This window comes from Cervus canadensis, chromosome 32 (assembly GCF_019320065.1).
Source record: "Cervus canadensis isolate Bull #8, Minnesota chromosome 32, ASM1932006v1, whole genome shotgun sequence".
Lineage (NCBI taxonomy): Eukaryota > Metazoa > Chordata > Mammalia > Artiodactyla > Cervidae > Cervus > Cervus canadensis.
In genome coordinates, this window is record NC_057417.1 from 3,890,881 (window position 1) to 3,910,237 (window position 19,357).

The following is a 19,357-nucleotide window of genomic DNA, read 5'->3' on the forward strand; positions in this document are numbered from 1 at the left end:
CAGTTCTGCTTTTAATATTTTTGGGTTTTGTTTACTTTTGAGACCTTTTTGTTCCTCATACACCTAAGTGGCCAGAGCTTCCTGCCCTTTGAAAAGAAAACAAACAGCTCCAGTCGTATCTTTTGCTCTCAATTAGCATTTCCTGAAGGCCCATGGAGCATTTTACAGGATGTTCATAGACATTAGGTGTTACTAGAAAAAGTGGGTTGGGGCCACATACTAATTTTAGAAGTCATTGGGTTAAACACAACTAACAAGGTTTATCTTTTTTAAAGATAAGTCTTCTTAGACCTGTTAGGAGGCCACTGTGAGTTGAGGAGGGTGTAGTGGTTATTACACTGGTCCCTCTGGAACTGGAAGGCTCCTGAATATCCTTGGAGAAATATTAAGCCACATAAAACGAGTGGCAAGAGGCCCGCGCTGTTTAATCCTACGTATTACAAAGGTTGGGCTTCCCAGCCAGGTGGCCTGGCAGTGCAGGAGACACAAGAGATGCAGGTTCCATCCTTGGGTTGGGAAGATGCCGAAAAGGAAATGGAAGCCCACTCTGGTGTTCTTGCCTGGCAAATTCCATGGACAGAGGAGCCTATTGGCAACAGTCCATGGGTCACAAAGAGTCAGACACGACTGGGCATGCACTGGACTGCCTGTTACGAAGGTTTACACATTCTCTTTGTCTCTATCTTAATTGGAAGGAGATCAGATGTGAGAATTGGCATTGCAATCTTGGAGTGAGTTTTATAGCTTGCTTTATCTAGAATCCTGAAAATACTATGATCTATTATTTGGTTCAATTTCTAGGCTTTGAACTGTTCTGTGGAAGATATTGAACCAGGTACGTTTTCACACACATGTCCTCTTAATCTGAAATGCCAGCCTTGGGGACTTCTGGTGGTCCAGCGGTTAGAACTGCACGCTTCCAATGCAGAGTGCAGGTTTGACCCTGGTCAGGGAACTAAGATCCCACATGTCTCACTGCGCACCAAAGAAAAAGAAAAGAAAAGTGCCAGCCTTAGATGTTATGCACGTTATAGTGCTATCAGTTAGGATTGCTGGGTCGTTAGTAGTGTTAAAACAAGAGTCATTTCAGAAAGCGCCTCTGTGCCTCGGGCTGTGTCAGTCAGTAGTGACTGATGGTGCTGACTGTCAGCGAGCAGTTCGGTGTCCACCGTGGCGTCACCACCCTCTAGCAGCTCCACCCAAAAGGAGCCCAGGCATTTTGAGAAAGGAGGAAGCGTTTTCACAAGTGAATATGTCTGTTCCTGGGCAAAACAAGCTCTTCTTTTTAGAATTGCTTTTACTCTTTTATTTGAATTGCTTTCACTGTTGTATCTATCTGTTTATAATTGCTTTCACATTTTCACCTTGCTGTTCATTTTCTATTGTCATTGGCTATTAACACTAGTATTACGTAAATATACTGAAAATAAGTGAGCACATGTCCATTCATGTTACAGATATATTAACTCCGAGGCAAGAAGCACTTTCTGTTGTTTCTATACCCGCATCCAGTTTTTCTCACCAAGTTGGAAATGAGCTGGCCTCAGTTTCCATTATGCCCTTGACTTCTGTTTTGCCACTGCAAGTGGAAGAGAGTTCTCTGCCATCGACAGTGTTGGCAAATGGAGGAAAGATCCCCTTCAGCACGCCGGAAGCGTTTTTAGATGATGGAGATATGGTCCTTGGAGATGAAATAGATGATCTCCTGGATTCTGCACCTGAAACTAATGAAACCGTCATGGTAAATTTCAGTCTGACTCCTTCTTAAAACCTTTCTTAAAAAATTGTGATATAACCTGCTAGATATTTTCAGTATTGACTGTAGGCTAAACTTAGGCTTTCTTGAAAATTACTTTTGTCCTTTTCCATTGGTAACTGGTAAATTTTGTCATTTTTTAAAATTAAAAAAACAGAACAGGCTAGGAATCACATGTTATGGGAAAGGGAAATTTAACTCCCTGGCAAAGAATAGGCATTTGGCATGTACGGCAAAATGAATCGATGGATTAAGGATTTATCATTCCTTAAGGATGATTCTCCTATAGCTATATAACCATGAAGCAAACTTGGGTCCACAGGCCAGATCTGGCCTGCTGCCTCTTTTGTACGGCCCGAACACTAAGACTGGTTTTGAGATCTTTATATGGTTGGAAGAAAGGGAGAAAAAGAACAATGTTTTAAGATGCATGAAAATATCTCATAACACTGCAGTAACAGACTTGAGTAGTTGCACCAGAGACCGTGTAATCCACAAAGCCTCCGATATTAATAGGGCTGTATTATTACCCAGCCCTTTATAGAAAAGTTCACTGACTCCTGCTGTGAAGTATATCAAGATAGTGGCAGCAGTGATACTAGAATGATGATGCGGAGAGGGAAACTCAGAGCTGGTTTCCGGGGAGAGTAAATCCAGTGATGTCCTTGTGGAGCTGACAAAGAGAAGATGTAAAAGGCAGACAGACGCTGTGGGGTGCGGGTGGGGGAGTTGGTTCCTTCCACTTTGATCTGGGGCAGGTTATTTCACCTCTCAGTCCCTCGGTTTCCTCATCTGTACAGTGACGGTCCTCATAGGATGCACCTCAGAGGGTTAGGAGAATTAAATGGATGGTGTATCCTGCCCTTTATAGAAAAGTTAGCTGACTCCTGCCATGAAGTATATTAAAATAGTGGAAGGTATTTTAATTGATACAGGAGGCTCTTGAAAAATCGCCGCTGTGTGGGGGAGGGGCAAGGCATCGTTGCATTTGTTCTCCTGAGGTTGTGCATTGACGTCTCCAAAAAGATGGTCCCCAGTTCTCCAGGCTGCTGCAGCTCCCTTCCCTCGACCACCTTTCCTTCTGCCCCGGCCCCATACACGCCCTCGTGGTTCCTCCTTGAGGAAACCTGGTTGGCTCAGAGTGGGGAATGTTAGGAATCCTAGGAAGCTTGGGAAATGAAGCAGGGACTTCTCTTTTAGGTCACGGTGGTATTAGAAGTCACATCTCCAGACTTTTCAAAAAGTGGGCTGGAGAAGAAGTCAGCTCTGTCGCTTGGATTCTGCCATCTTGATTTTGACTCCAACTTTGTTACCTAATAAAATCACCCAGCTGAGTAATTTGTTCTTATGTGCTGATATTAAAAGCAGTTTGGCCAGCTTGGGACAGAGTTTCACGGACTTCAATCCGGTCTTGTTTCCTCCGCAGCCGTCAGCCTTAGTCAGAGGCCCCCTCCCAGCTGCCAGCGTTGGCCCGAGTGTCCCCTTCTCGGCGGCGTCTCTTTTGGGCGCCTTGCCCATCGGGGCGAGGTACGCACCTGCGCCCTCCTTCTCGGAGCTGTATCCACCATTGACTTCATCCTTAGAAGATTTCTGTTCTTCTTTAAATTCATTTTCAATGAGTGAATCCAAACGAGGTAAGACTCAGCTGCTTATGTAAACAGTTACAGTCCATTTTCTAAAAAAGACAGTCTGTTTAACTAACACTAGGTAGTTGGTACTTGAGTTATTTTCATTGTAGCTGAAAATACATTGTAGTTCTAAAACCTGAACCTTCCTGTTTTAAATTCACCTGGACTTAACTGTGCCATTGTGGAGATCAAGAAGCCAAGGCCTAGAGTAGGAATGTACGTGGCACTGTTTGTTTGTTTCGTTTTAATAGGATAGCTCGTTAAGGTGGGTGTCTGTTGTTTGGGGCGGGTGAAATGACTTTTACTGTTTTCTCTAGAAAAGGGATAACCCCCTCTTAAAGGGTCTTATAGACAGGTTGTCCTTTTAAATTCTGAACTAGGCAATACTTAGTTAAGACTAATTTAAAATCAGTGTTTAGAATGATAATAGAACCATGTATTTTTGGCTTCATCCATTGAGCTCAGCAAACTATGGTGCTTTACTTTTGCAAGGGATTGCTGAGGTTTGGGCCTGACTCCTGTTTTTGTAATTCTAGGCTTAATGTATCCTTTAAGTAGCCACAAGAAAAGTCTTCATATTTTTGTCAGGCATCATTACAGTTAAACGAATCAAAACCAAAATAATTGATTTAAAGATTGGCAACTGAACAAATGAAAATTTGTGGAAAACAGAGGGCAGAGAGAAAGTAATGAGTGGTAGACTAAGAAAAAGAAAGAAATTGAACCTGACTGATTCTCTTAATGTTTTGATGAGCTTCATACTTTCAAAAGAAGAGAATCCTTTCCCATTTTTAATATGAATTATCTTCTTAGTCTTTTTAACATTCCCATTTGATAGGCCCTGCCTTAGCTCATGTCTCTGAAAAATTGCTTTTTATTGAAATTTGTTTGTCTAAGGATTATTTATGTCCTTGGTTTCTGGAGGAGAGGAGAGACTCCATAGCCCTCTTTGGGTGTCAATAATGAGCAAGAAAGCTTCTCGGAACTGGGATGGGAAATAAGGTGGGAAGCCATAGTGAGCTGCTAAGCCCTGATGTTCTTATTACGTGATTAGAATGAAAAGGTCTGTTGAAGTTTTTTTATTATTTTAGATCTGTCCACCTCAACTTCTAGAGAGGGAACAGCGCTTAACAACAGTAATTCTTCCCTTTTACTTGTAAGTGCCACTTCCTCTTTTGTAACTACGTCGCTTAAATTGCAAATAGGTCTTTTACTTAAGTAACTGAGTTATTTGAATGAACGGTACCAGCTCCCTGGAATTTTGTGTGTGCTGTGGGAAAGAGTGCTAAAATAAGACTCTTCTGGAACATCCAGTAATAAGTGCTCTGTGTTTAAGGCTGGATCTGTCATGGCAAATTAATCAACAGTGTAAGAGGCTTTAGCACAGCGTGAATGACGAAGAAATGCAAGATCAGGGCATGAAAACCCTGTTGGCTGATGAAGCAGAACAATTACCCATCGCTTATAACAGCTCATGGAGCATCCCAAAATGTGGGGGAGGGGCCTAGAGACCCCAAAGACAGGAAAATGTAGAAGGAAATGGTTTTTAAATAGAAACGTCGTAAGGACAGAATAGTCCCACCTCTAGTCTGTGCAGAATGTCTCATTTTTCATATGCGTTTGTTTTCTTCTTTAGTGATAGTGCAATATTTGTTGGCTGTTTTTTGTTTTTTTGTTTTTTGTTTTCTTATGCTTCTTGCAGATGAATGGACCAGGCAGTCTGTTTGCTTCTGAGAATTTCCTGGGAATTTCAAGTCACCCTCGGAATGACTTTGGAAACTTTTTTGGAAGTGCAGTAACTAAACCCGCTTCTTCAGTGACCCCAAGACATCCCCTTGAAGGAACCCATGAACTGAGACAAGCTTGCCAGATCTGTTTTATAAAATCAGGTCAGGACCAAACCAAGGAGCCCATCAATAACCTGAGAGTTCTTAGGAATTTGTAAATCTATGTGACTCTTGCATCTTTATTTGAGTTCTTTCTTAAGAAGCAGCAATTATTGATTAGGAGCCTTTAGAGTCTAATAGGATAAGTCTCTGGAGAAGGCAATGGCACCCCGCTCCAGTACTCTTGCCTGGAAAATCCCATGGATGGAGGAGCCTGGTAGGCTGCAGTCCATGGGGTCGCACAGAGTCGGACATGACTGAAATGACTTAGCAGCAGCAGCAGGATAAGTCTCGGTTCTTCTTTGATATAATTTTATGTATAGAATCATTTGGAATACAATATTTACCTGATTTTGAAAATTCTTTGTATTTTAAGTGTATGTTTAAGAACTTGATCATTTTCAAATAGAGTGAGAACTAGAAAAAAGCATTTTAAGACGAGTATGTGATACAGTGTTTGTGAAAATTAGAGTACTTTCTGTTGGATTATTTCATATCTTTACCCCTAAGTCAAGTGATACAAACACAGTTTATTCTAAACGGGGCCCAAATTCATTTTCTTTCTTAGTTTATTTAAGCACATGCTTTACCTTTACTCAATTGGTAAGGAATCCGCCTTCAATTCAGGAGACCCTGGTTCGATTCCTGGGTTGGGAAGAACTGCTGGAGGAGGGATAGGCTACCCACTCCAGTATTCTTGGGCTTCCCTCATGGCTCAGCTGGTAAAGAATCCACCTGCAATGTGGGAAACCTGGGTTCGATCCCTGGGTTGGGAAGATCCCCTAGAGAAGGGAAAGGCTACCCACTCCAGTATTCTGGCCTGGAGAATTCATGGACTGTAGAGTCCATGGGATCACAAAGAGTTGGGCACGACTGAGCGACTTTCACTTTCACTTTACCTTTAGAAGCCATTAGAATTCCTATTCTAATAATTAAATAAGGTTATATCTTGGGAGCACTGGTGTTTTTGTTCTGATCTTTGTGTTTTGTCTGACAGTACAAAAGGCAAAAATTACTTTCCCTAGCTTGTTTATACTTGGGGATTATGAAAGGACTTTTTCATGGGAATTTAATAATCATTATTCAGTTGCTCACATCTGCTTATAACTGTGCCTATAAAATGAAATGATACTTCTTGTGCATATGAACAATCCTTTTTATATCTTTTTCAGGCCCTAAGCTAATGGATTTCACTTATCATGCTAATCTAGACCATAAATGTAAGAAAGATATTTTAATTGGTAGGATAAAGAATGTAGAAGATAAATCATGGAAAAAAATACGTCCAAGACCAACAAAAACAAATTATGAAGGCCCTTATTATATATGTAAAGGTATGTGCTATAATTACTTAATTGGTGTACCATGGCCTAAATGAGAAACAATTTGCTACTTTTGTTGCAATGGTCCCAGTATTACTGTTACTAAAAATGTTTAGAATTAACAGCAAATTCCTTGGTTTGAAAGATTAGTATTTTTTTGTATTATTTTTACCTTTGCTTTTAATTTGCTGTCTAGTGGGTGTTTTATAGTTATTTATTGAAATAGGGGTTTCACCATGTTTTAAACAGAAAACTGTCTCAAACTTTGGGTTCTCTGACATAGTCTAAACAGAATCAGAACACTGAAGTAAGGCTTTGATAATGTTACTCTTTTAGTATATTTTTGAGATAAACATAGTATTTTCATTTTGTCAGACTGCTTCACCTAAATGAGCTTTCAGTCAGTTAAGTTGCTCAGTTGTGTCTGACTCTGCGACCCCATGGGCTACAGCACGCCAGGCTTCGCTGCCCATCACCAACTCCTGGAGTTTGCTCAGACTCATGTCCATTGAGTTGGTGATGCCATCCAACCATCCCAACCCCTGTTGTCCCCTTCTCCTCCTGCCTTCAATCCTTTCCAGCATCAGGGTCTTTTCCAGTGAGTCAGTTCTTCACATCGGTTGGCCGAAGTATTGGAGCTTCAGCTTCAGCATCAGTCCTTCCAATGAATATTCAGGAAACGAGCTTTGAATGTCCATAAATGATAGAATGGGAAAGACTAGAGATCCCTTCAAGAAAATTAGAGATACCAAGGGAACATTTCATGCAAAGATGGGCTCAATAAAGGACAGAAATGGTAGGGACCTAACAGAAGCAGAAGATATTAAGAAGAGGTGGCAAGAAAACACAGAAGAACTGTACCAAAAAGATCTTCACGACCCAGATAATCATGATGGTGTGATCACTCACCTAGAGCCAGACATCCTGGAATGTGAAGTCAGATGGACCTTAAGAAGCATCACTATGAACAAAGCTAGTGGAGGTGATGGAATTCCAGTTGAGCTATTTCAAATCCTGAAAGGTGATGCTATGAAAGTGCTACACTCAATATGCCAGCAAATTTGGAAAACTCAGCAGTGGCCACAGGACTGGAAAAGGTCAGTTTTCACTTCAATCCCAAAGGCAATGCCAAAGAATGCTCACACTACCGCACAGTTGCACTCATCTCACACGCTAATAAAGTAATGCTCAAAATTCTCCAAGCCAGGCTTCAGCAATACCTGAATCATGAACTTCCAGATGTTCAAGCTGGTTTTTGAAAAGGCAGAGGAACCAGAGATCAAATTGCCAACACCCACTGGATCATTGAAAAAGCAAGAGAGTTCCAGAAAAACATCTATTTCTGCTTTATTGACTATGCCAAAGCCCTTGACTGTGTGGATCACAATAAACTGTGGAAAATTCTTCAAGAGATGGGAATACCAGACCACCTGACCTGCCTCTTGAGAAACCTATATGCAGATCAGGAAGCAACAGCTAGAACTGGACATGGAAGAACAGACTGGTTCCAGATAGGAAAAGGAATACGTCAAGGCTGTATATTGTCACCCTGCTTATTTAACTTATATGCAGAGTACATCATGAGAAATGCTGGGCTGGAAGAAGCACAAGCTGGAATCAAGATTGCCAGGAGAAATATCAATAACCTCAGATATGCAGATGACACCACCTTATGGCAGAAAGTGAAGAGGAACTAAAAGCCTCTTGATGAAAGTGAAAGAGGAGAGTGAAAAAGTTGGCTTAAAGCTCAACATTCAGAAAACTAAGATCATGGCATCTGGTCCCATCACTTCATGGGAAATAGATGGGGAAACGTGGAAACAGTGGCTGACTTTATTTTCTGGGCTCCAAAATCACTGCAGATGGTGATTGCAGCCATGAAATTAAAAGATGCTTACTCCTTGGAAGGAAAGTTATGACCAACCTAGACAGTATATTAAAAAGCAGAGACATTACTTTGCCAACAAAGGTCCGTCTAGTCAAGGCTATGATTTTTCCAGTGGTCATGTATGGATGTGAGAGTTGGACTATAAAGAAAGCTGAGTGCAGAAGAAGTGATGCTTTTGAACTGTGGTGTTGGAGAGACTCTTGAGAGTCCCTTGGGCTGCAAGGAGATCCAACCAGTCCATCCTAAAGGAAATCAGTCCTCACTGTTCATTGGAAGGACTGATGTTGAAGCTGAAACTCCAATACTTGGGCCACCTGATGCGAAGAGCTGATTCATTTGAAAAGACCCTGATGCTGGGGAAGATTGAAGGCAGGAGAAAGTGATGACAGAGGATGAGATGGCTGGATGGCATCACCGACTCAATGGACATGAGTTTGAGTAAACTCCGAAAGTTGGTGATGGACCGGGAGGCCTGGCGTGCTGCAGTCCATGGGGTTGCAAAGAGTTGGGTATGACTGAGTGAGTGAACTGAACTGAAATGATCTTTTAAACTTAGGTGGTGAACATGCAAACATCAGGGCTTTTTTTGCCCTGTGTGAAATAAAAGTAATTTAGAATTGTGCTGCTGTTTTTTGTTTGTCCGTTTGTTTGTTTTAAGTGTTAATACCAGTGGGACTTCCCTGGTGGCTCAGATGGTAAAGAATCTCCCAGCATTGGGGAGACCCAGGTTCAACCCTGGGTCGAGAAGATCCCCTGGAGAAGGGGATGTCTACCCACTCTGGTATTCTTGCCTGGAGAATTCCATGAGCCTGGCAGGCTACAGTTCATGGGGTCTCAAAGAGTCAGACACAACTGAGCAACTAACACTTTCATGCTTTTAATACACCATTCCTGCATAGTAATATGAGTACCATGGTTTGAAGCTATCCATGAACTGTTACAAAAATTTAAACAATGCCCTTAGTGTGTTTAATATTCATTGGCTTTGAAAACACAGTGACTCATGTTTAAAATGTCTTTTAATTCCCTGTCTCCCCCCACTTTTTTTTTTTTTTCAATTTTGTTAGAAAATCTTTTTTTTTTTTCCGTTTTTCAGAGGATAGTTACTTTACAATGTTGTGTTAGTTTCTGCTCTACAGCAAAGTGAATCAGCTGCACGTATACACACATCCCCTCTTCGTTGGATTTTCCTCCCATTGAGGTCACCACAGAGCATTGAGTAGAATTCCCTGTGCTGTACAGTTGGTTGTCATTAATTATCTGTTTTATTCATATTAGTATATGCATGCCAATCCCAATCTCCCAATCCATCCCACCTCTGTTAATTTCCTGTCTTTCTAGATGTTGCCGCTGAGGAGGAATGTAGATATTCAGGCCACTGCACATTTGCTTATTGCCAGGAGGAGATAGATGTCTGGACGCTGGAGCGGAAGGGGGCGTTCAGCAGAGAGGCTTTCTTTGGTGGCAATGGAAAGATCAGCTTTACCGTGTTCAAACTGTTCCAGGAGCATCTTGGAGAATTTATATTCCTTTGTGAGGTACTGTCTCCAAATCTTCTTTCTACTGTGAAACAGGTGGTGGTTTCTGACCCAGTAGTATCAAGTACTTAGGTCTGGTCCTGCTGTATGCTAAAGCATTTGCTTAAGCAATGGTAGCCACTATTACTATCCAAAAGAATAACATTAAGACGTCCTGTTTGCCGAGTGTTAATTGACATGTGCTTGTAATATGTAAGTATGAACGTCATCAGCATCACACAAAAGTTATCATCTTGTATTACGTTTTTATGATAATTGTTCTTCTCTGTTTCAGAAATGTTTTGATCATAAGCCTAGAATGATAAGTAAAAGAAACAAAGATAATTCTACATCATGTTCTCATCCGGTTACAAAGCATGAATTTGAAGACAATAAGTATGTTGGTATTTTCTAATATTTTTAGTGACAAAATTAATCCTCTTTTTAGATCCAAATAAAACCAGAGTAATATCTCCCCAGGCATTCCCCTCTCCTTTTGTTGTTGTTTTGAAAGATGGTGACTATTTTTAAATGGCTAATAGGTTTTGCTGAGAATTTTAAAATGAATTAAGATTTAATACAGAAAAGCAATAATGATTTATAGCTTCTCATGACATGGATTTAGGTATTTTAATATAGCCTAACATAATTATCCTCTCCTCTCCCCAATTAATCCTACAGTTGCATACAGTGATTTGTTTTTTTCTGATAAAGATTTAAAATGTATTTTCAGTCTAGAATTTTACATTTTGTATGTGTGTATGGGCTTCTTGGTCGCTCAGATGGTAAAAAACCCACCTGTAATGCAGGAGACGTGGGTTTGATCCCGGGATTGGGAAGATCTGCTGGAGAAGGGAATAACAACCCACTCTAGTATTCTTGCCTGAGAATCCCTATGGGTAAGAGCGGGCTACAGTTCAGGGGGTCGCAGAGTCAGACATGACCGAGTGGTTAAGCACACACACGTGTGTATGTACGTTTTTGTAAAAAGCTATGGTGGGACAGTAGTGAAGTGTCACTCCATTTTCCCCTTAGGTGCCTTGTCCACATTTTGCGAGAGACAACAGTCAAGTATTCCAAAATACGTTCTTTTCACGGCCAGTGTCAGCTTGATTTATGCCGACATGAGGTTCGATATGGCTGTTTAAGAGAAGACGAATGCTTTTATGCACATAGTCTCGTAGAATTGAAAGTCTGGATATTGCAAAATGAAACAGGTGCGTTTGTGTGAGATTGAGACAAGTCCCCTCGAGAGCAGTCAGGGTTTACGAAATGGTGTCAAAGGCCTTTCTCCACCAGTCTGGTGTGGCGGCACTGTTGATTTTATCCTGAGTCTTAAACCTGAGTCACTTCATCTTTAGAGTGGCCTGTTTTGAATGTGGTCTCGTTTAAGTAATTGCTGATACAAGTTCATGTATGCAGTACGGATCCGCGAGGAAGAAAGATTCTTTGGAAGGCACCAAGAGCTGTATTTGCAAAGATTCCATTTCAAAAGAGTAGTATGATATTCATCCTTGGTGACAGATTATGCCAAGTGGGGGTAAAGAATTGAGTCTGACTCTGCCTAGACAGGTAGCCTGGTATTGCATAAAGAACCTAAAAAAACATCTTTGGCATTTCTCAGGTATCTCACATGATGATATTGCCCAGGAATCTAAACGATATTGGCAAAATTTGGAAGCAAACGTACCTGGAGCTCAGGTATGTGTTTCCTTTGTCCTTTCTGCATTTGGGATCTTTTCTGGAATGGCCTGATGGATGTGAGTAGTTGGCAGATGCAGTTTATACTTCCATAAAATCCAGTTACTCTTTTGAGTTTTCTTGAGTTTACTGAGTTAAGTGGGAAAAAAAATTGAGTAAATGTGAAAAAAAAATTTCTGAATTTTAGTTGATTATCATGAAAAAAAAAAAAAAAACAAAACAAACTAGGCATCTTGTAACACCTGCCAAGAATATAGGTTAGAGAATTCCCTTGTGGTCCAGTGGTTAGGACTCTGTGATTCCACTGCGGGGGCCAATGGGTTTGATCCCTGGTCAGGAAACTAAGATCCTGCATAGCCAAAGAAACAAAGAACATAGGGTACAATTTTCTCTAATTATTTTGTCTTTTGGCCACACCACATAGCATGTAAGATCTTAGTGCCCCAACCAGGGGTTAAATCCACATCCCCTGCAGTAGAAAGCGCAGAGTTCTAACTACTGGACTCTCAGGGAAGTTCCAGGATACAGTTTTCTTATTCAGTTTATTTGGCAAAACAGTTGGGGTCTTGGGCTGTGGGGATCCTCAGAGTAGGGGAGGTAGACTATGTAGTTTTGCTTACCACTGAGCCAGACTGCTTTATCCAACCATCTTCCTTCCTCTCTCCCCACAAATCCTAAACATTAACACCAGAGCTGACTTTGATAAATTGAGGTTTGGCATCTGTAATCTACTTTCATCATATTCTCTTATATTTGGGTAGAGAACTGGAGATTTAGTTATCAGATCATATATATAGTGGTCAAATCATCAGACCAGACAAAAACAGAAGTTGTGTGATGTTATATTAAAAAAAAAAAATAATAGCACACAGTTGTGCATGGTGAATGAATGTGTTCTCAGAGAATGGTTTTCTGTTCAATTAAAACTGATCTCTTAATTACTTAAGGTACTTGGCAATCAAATAATGCCTGGATCCCTTAATATGAAGATAAAATTTGTATGTGCTCAGTGTCTGAGAAACGGCCAAGTCATTGAACCAGACAAAAACAGAAAATATTGCAGTGCAAAAGCAAGGCATTCGTAAGTAGTGTGTGTGTGTGGAAATAGTGCCTGTTTCTTTTCATGGGCGTAAAATTGTACATATAAGAAAGAATATTAAGACTGTGAGGAGGGCAAAGGAAAGTGGACAATTTAGGAGTAATTGCAAAGCGAAAGGAAAGAGATTTTTAGGACTTAGTACTAAGAATTCAACAAAATTCAATAGTGTTTTTCCTGTATTTTGCCATTGCCTTGTTTAGGATTTATAGGGAATGTCTGTTTATAAATATCAACAGGAAGTGAAATGACAGAATCATAAGGCATTTCTTTTAGAAGGGTTGAAAAAAAAATCTCTGGTCCCTTAGGTACAGACTTTGGACCTGCCCCTTTATGTTATGCCTCTGCCAGTGTGTTTTTGTTTTTTCTGAACTCCATTTTTCTTAGGTGGACCAAAGATCGTCGTGCGATGAGAGTGATGTCTATTGAACGTAAGAAGTGGATGAACATCCGTCCTCTTCCCACAAAGAAACAAATGCCTTTACAGTTTGATGTACATACGTAATTTTTAAGCCACTTTTTTTTTTATTAGGCATTTCAAATCATTAGAAAGTAGTAGTAATTCAGATGGAAACTGGTACCCTTTAAGTAATGCTCATCGTGTTACTAAAATCTAAGTGGTCCTTTTGTTTTCCTTCCCCTTTTGTGTGTGTGGCTCTGGCGCAGTTTTTAGGTTGGCTGGAATGAGTTACTTAGGAGACATAGAAAATGAACTAGAGAAAAGTGATGGTCTAGACTCAGCTTATTTTCCAGATGAATGACTGTGAGCAAATGGGAGAGAATTTCATCTATATTTGATTCCTCAGCTTTGCTATCAAACCCAAGACTTTCCGTATTATTATTAACTCTGTTGATGAGTTTTTGGTGTGTTTTTTTTTTTTATTTTATCACACCTGTTTCTTTCACTGAAGCAATGGATGCTCGCTAAAGGATGCCTAACGTTACAGGATTTTCTTGAAATAACCCAAAGGAAAAATGCTTCCTGTTAGAGCAACATGTTCCCCAAAAGCCCTTACATTGAGAACACCAAACTGACTTACAAGGTGGCACATTTCAGCTTGGTCCCTCTGGTCCCCTACATGGTCTTAAAGATGGTCGTCTGGGCAAAGCTTGGAACTGGCCCGACTTTCTTGTTCACAAGAGAGTGTCTGGTGGAGTTTTACCTGAGCTCAGGTGAGGGGCGCTTTCTGCCCCAGCGGAGGAAACATGGAGAGAGTCTTTTGCCCAGAGCAGCAGTGCAGATGGGTTGCAGAGTCCCCACTAACGAGGCTCCTTCTCCAAACTGCCAAGGAGTTGAGGAAGAGACGGGTTCATTTCCCATCACGCAGGGCACCTTGCAGTTTGTGAAACTTAGTGCAGGTTACAAGGCCAGTCTTTGAAGGAGGTGATGTGTTTGTGTTTATCCACTGTGGTTTCAGCCTCATAGATAGGGGTGATTTATTAGTGGGCTATGATAAGAGAGGAGGAAGGCTTATTAGAACCAGTGATTATCTTGTGCTTCAGTAGATAGTGGAGATTATAGATGTACTTCTCAAAATTTTGCCAAAACAAAGACAACTGGGAACAGTTTTAGCTCATGAGGCAGCTGCCTAGAACCACTGATTATTCTCTCATCGCAGACGTGGTGTTCTACCTGTAATATTTACAGGAGCCCATTTCCTCTGTTTCCCTACCCCACTAGATATTGCTAAGGGATCCTTTTTCTAAAAGAAGAAATAATACTCTGCGTGTGTATGTTCGTAGGCAGTGTGGTGAGGTGGAGAGAGGATGGGCTTCAGGGTCTGCCCAAAGGGCCAGTTAGTCAGCCTCAGTCTGCTCATCTGTAAATGGGAATCATTGCATTCTAGGGAAGATATGTGAGATGGTGTTGTGTAAAAACCGCACAGAGCGACCTTCTCCTTTATCTTCTCTTCTCCCTGCTCCTTATCACTGAGCTTTGAAAGACAATGGTCAGTGTCTATCCAGTAATACCTAAGTACTTCCTGGGGCTTGACTGGGAAAAGAATTTAAGAAAATCCATCACAAGAATGTTTTGTTGACTATTGACTTCCTGCAAAAAATTGTAAAGGGGTTGGGGGGTCCCTGACTTTGGTTCAGGGGAGGAAAGGAGCAGTGTTTAGTGTTAACTGTTTCTTGATTTTTGGTGAAAGTCAATGCTAAGCATTTACTGTTATATAAACTAATACATAGAGCCAGCTCCTGTTGAAACATGGATAAACTAAGACAAGCTAACAATGAATTGTACTAGGATTTATGCTCCATAAAGACAAGTACATTGATGATATTTACGAATGAGCTCTCGGTGACAGTGGTATTCCTAGTTCTTAATAGTCACAGGTCTTAGGGAAATCTGTGTTCTGCTGACTGCTCTCACTTTATTTTTCCTACCAGTATCACTGTATTTACTCTGTAAAATAAAAATGCAAATAACCACAAGAGGTATTACTTGAATGCTGTATAACTGGATGGCCTGGTTAGTGGAATAATTGTCTTCTGACACTGCAGAATGTGTAGTGAATGATGGCTGAGATTAGCTGCCAGTATCGGTGAGAAGTAAACGTCAGAGGTTTTCTCTGACCTTGTTTATTGGAGGCGTCTGCAGTTTCTGTCCTGCTTCCCAAGGGCTGACAAGGAGGTCTCCTGGGTGTCAGGCAGAGGAGAGTAGCATATGTCATATTGAGGGGGCCAGAGACTTGCACTGCAGAGATAAAGTGCTCGGCTGTGTTAAAAGCAGATACTCTGAATAAGTGAATCTGTTGACATTTTCTCATAAGAAAGTGTTCCATATTCCAGTTCCATACTTATGCTCTTTTAAAAAGTTTTGAGACAGAAAGCTTGATAACATCTCATGTCTTTGGGGCTTATAGTCAATTTGAATAGGAGCAAGTTAATCTCATTTAAAAACTATATTACTCAGCATTAGCATGGAAAATAATATTGATTTTGCTTAAATGTAAAAATTAGGCCATTTTACCCAGTGTGCTCTGTCTTAAAGCACATTCATGTATTTTTTACACAGCTGTGCAATCATATTGCTTCTGGGAAAAAATGTCAGTATGTTGGAAACTGTTCCTTTGCTCACAGTCCTGAGGAACGAGAAGTGTGGACCTACATGAAGGAGAACGGGAGTAAGTTGATGATTAACCATGGCCTTGACACCCACGGAATCCAGCTCGCCTGGAAGTCCCTTTCCTCCCTGTAAATTGCCAGCTTACAGGGAACACAGAAGGCAGTCTGTGCTCTAAACCATTATCTCATTTTATCAGTGAAGCAGAGTCTGACCACCAGTTGTGTTTGCTTAGGTCAAATTTGGATACAAAAACATAGGTCAGCATCCTCTGACATCACAGGCGTGTCCCTGAGTCCCTGGGGAGGTTCAGTCCCTCCACGAGTGCTCGGGTCAGATCATCTGCTCCTGGTGTGAAGAGTCAGCCCTGAATTCATCAGGTTGGAACTGGAGGTTTCGTCCGGGAACTCTTATGGGTAGAACAGGCCCAGACGCAAAGGCCCAAGGAGAGAATGTTTGTCTTGGTCAGGCGTCAGTTTTACTGTGAGAGCCTTGGAGAGAAGCCTCAGGCAACCTTTCACTTCTGACCAGAAAAGGTTTTGCTACCAGGATCATTGTTCTTCAGTTTTAAGTAAACTGATCAAAATTTACTGATGGCTTAAGATCTGCAATCGGAGGATTACAAGAACCAATCTGATTTAAGCACATCACCTATCGTATTTCAGCCACGTAAACATTCAGTGACTTGTGTGAGTGGGACTCCTTGCTTGGAGTGAGGACTCGAGGTTGGACTTCCTGGAGGCATCCTTGCAAATCAGGGCTCTTGCAGCACTTCCTACTACCACTGGCCTGAAGGAAGAAGGATTTCCTATTTTTATCTCTAATCTTAGCTGGAGGTATATTGTTAGAAACACTTGAGCAGACAGTAGTGCTGGGTTTTGACCAGATCCTCATTTCCAGGTTTTTTTTTTTTTTTTTAAACTCAGTGCCTCTCAGCTGGGGATGAGTTTTGCCACCCACACCCCTCTCCCCTTGGGGACAGCTGGTAGCGTCTGGGCCTTTCATTGTCATGACTCGTGGGGCAGTATTACTGGCAGCTAGCGGGCAGAGGCCAGGGAGATTGTTAAACGTCGTACATGCACAAGGCTTATCCAGCAGCAAAGAGTTGTCCGGCTCAGCACACAGGCGGTGCTGAGGCTGAGAAACCTTAGTTTTATCAGTAGATGGTAATGCCGGATACACTTGTTCCTACTGTAAGCAGCAGCTTGCAGCCACAGCCCAGGACCTGGTCATCACCGTGCTGTTGTAAATTGCACCCCTGCGTGTCTGTCCTCTGGGACAGTAGCTGGACTGACGGAGCCCCATCAGGGTCAGAATCTTGGTCCCTATAGTAGGTTTCTCACCTTTCTCAGTAAACAGCGAGGAGCTGCATAAGTTGCCTGTATGTTTACGGCACTGATAACGAGTGTTTGACGTGGGCCATTGTGAAGCTGTGGCTTTCCTTTTCAGCAATGCCCTTGAAATGGCTTCTGAATTTTATTTTTTGACTGCATCGTGCAGCATGTGGGATGTTAGTTCCCTGACCAGGGATCAAGCTTGTGTCCCCTGCAGTGGAGGCTCAGAATCTTAACCACTGGACCGCCAGGGAAGTCTTGGGTTTCTGAATTTTAAACACCTACAACGTGTCTTGTAAATGCAGGGAGAAGTTCATCAATCTTGAAAATTAATGTTTGTCTGTGTCCTAATGGACCTGAATTTGGTTCTTACCCTGAGCGTCTGGAACTGGCCCGTCTCTCGTGTCTAATAGATGATCAGTCTCTGTTTGCTTCTTGATTTTCTTTTGAAAATTACGCCAACTGATGCAAAAAGAATGCATGCTCTTGTATTTAAATGGTGTCTTTAAATATTTGCCGCTGAAAGGAGTTCATTTTTCTTTAGTACAAGATATGGAGCAGTTTTATGAACTCTGGCTAAAGAGCCAAAAAAATGAAAAAAGTGATGATGCAGCCAGTCAGTCCAGCAAAGAGAATGGAAAGCAAATCCACATGCCGACGGATTACGCGGAAGTTACTGTAAGTACCGCAGGTTGGTTCCCTTGCCTGTGCTTCCAGGCCTTTCTTTTCTTTCCCACCTTCTCCCAAACCTGGCTCCCTCGCTCCCAGCTGGCCTACCTGCCTCCCTCCCCGTGTCTTCATCTTCTCTTTGCGCTGGTTCCCTGCTGTGAGTCTAAGCCTCTCCGTCCTAAAAACTCCTTTCCTGCCTCCTTTTTCTGACTCTGGAAGCAGGAGCTGGTGAGTCACTAGCCTGAGACCCTGGGTAGCTTACTGAACGCCTCTGTGAGGGAGATGCGAAGTGTGATGAGCCTGTGGGTGTATCCCACTGCTGGGCCACGGCAGGTGTTCAGGAACCGGGGGCTCCCCACCCCCAGGTCATCCTTGTTTTGGATGGGATGCTATGCAGCATGTGGGATCCCCAGCCAAGGATTGAACCCATGCCCCCTGCACTGGAGTCTTAACCACTAGACCATCCCAAAAGTGCCCACCCCGCCCCAGGTCCTCTTGTTCCCTTATCCTCCTGCGGTCTGACCTCTGTCTCTGGGTTCCACCCAGACATAAGTCACCTATGGTGTTCCACTGGGCTTTCTTTAACATGTTTCAGAAAAGTAAAGGGGTTAATATAAAGAGTATCTTGAGCCAACCATCCCCACTCAACTGATGTTAACAGTTTGCCGTGTTTGCTTCTATTGGGTAAATAAAACGTCACAGATGAGGTTGGAACCCCAGTTGTCACCCTTCCCAGAGGGACCAGATCCAGTGTGTCTTTTTCCAGGCCGTGTCTCCATATCTTGGACTGTCGATTGCTAATCTGTAGTTCTGCCCAGCGTGGTTTTTTAAGCTGACACAGACGTACGCGTTAACTCTGCTCCTTGTTTCCAGTTTGTTTTTTTTGGCCTCTCTCTGAATTCAATCAGTCAGACCCAGGTCAGGGACGTGTCTCCGCTCATCATGAGCCCTGTGGACTCTGCCCTCTCTGCCCGGGCTCAGCACAGAGTGCCTCGTCACCTTTTCTTAAGTACTGCTGGGGTTTCCAGAGCAGGGTCACCCCGACTTGCTGGGTTGTGAGAGTCACCTGTCTCTGTGAGCCTGTTCTCTCTACCCCCTTCCCCCCGCTCCCCAGCACTCCCCAGCATGTGAGGTCCTGGTTCCCCCACCAGGGATCAAACCCACATCCCCTGCATTGGAAGCACAGAGTCATAACCACTGAGCCGCCAGGGAAATCCCTCTGTAAACCTGTTCTTACCCAGCGTCACACCGGATTCTGACCCAGGGCACTTGGGAAGTACTGCTCAAACACCCCACGCTTGCATCTGTGGCAGCACAGGGTTCCTAATAAAGTTCGTGGGTCTGTGCCCCCGGGGCGGCGTCTTCCCAGCACGGGTACTTCCCTGGCCCCCGGCACAAGTCCTGGCCTGCAGTAGGGGCTCAGTTCATGTGCAAGAGTGGAGTTACTGCCCCTTGTTCTTGCGCAGCAGATGAGCCCTGGGCTTTCGCAGCCT

General features: G+C 42.5%; 1 protein-coding gene across 1 annotated transcript in view; it reads left to right on the forward strand.

Annotated features, from left to right (window-relative positions):
• The window catches only part of ZC3H7A (zinc finger CCCH-type containing 7A), a 37,666-nt gene that overhangs the window by 15,925 nt on the left and 2,384 nt on the right, over positions 1-19,357 (forward strand). Inside the window, exons 8-21 of the mRNA XM_043455275.1 lie at positions 802-835; positions 1,458-1,741; positions 3,183-3,390; positions 4,476-4,540; positions 5,087-5,273; positions 6,443-6,604; positions 9,822-10,018; positions 10,293-10,393; positions 11,033-11,214; positions 11,622-11,698; positions 12,646-12,779; positions 13,182-13,287; positions 15,814-15,922; positions 17,740-17,873. Of these exons, the coding sequence (XP_043311210.1) occupies positions 802-835; positions 1,458-1,741; positions 3,183-3,390; positions 4,476-4,540; positions 5,087-5,273; positions 6,443-6,604; positions 9,822-10,018; positions 10,293-10,393; positions 11,033-11,214; positions 11,622-11,698; positions 12,646-12,779; positions 13,182-13,287; positions 15,814-15,922; positions 17,740-17,873 (1,980 nt within the window). The remainder of the gene's footprint in view (positions 1-801; positions 836-1,457; positions 1,742-3,182; positions 3,391-4,475; positions 4,541-5,086; positions 5,274-6,442; positions 6,605-9,821; positions 10,019-10,292; positions 10,394-11,032; positions 11,215-11,621; positions 11,699-12,645; positions 12,780-13,181; positions 13,288-15,813; positions 15,923-17,739; positions 17,874-19,357) is intronic.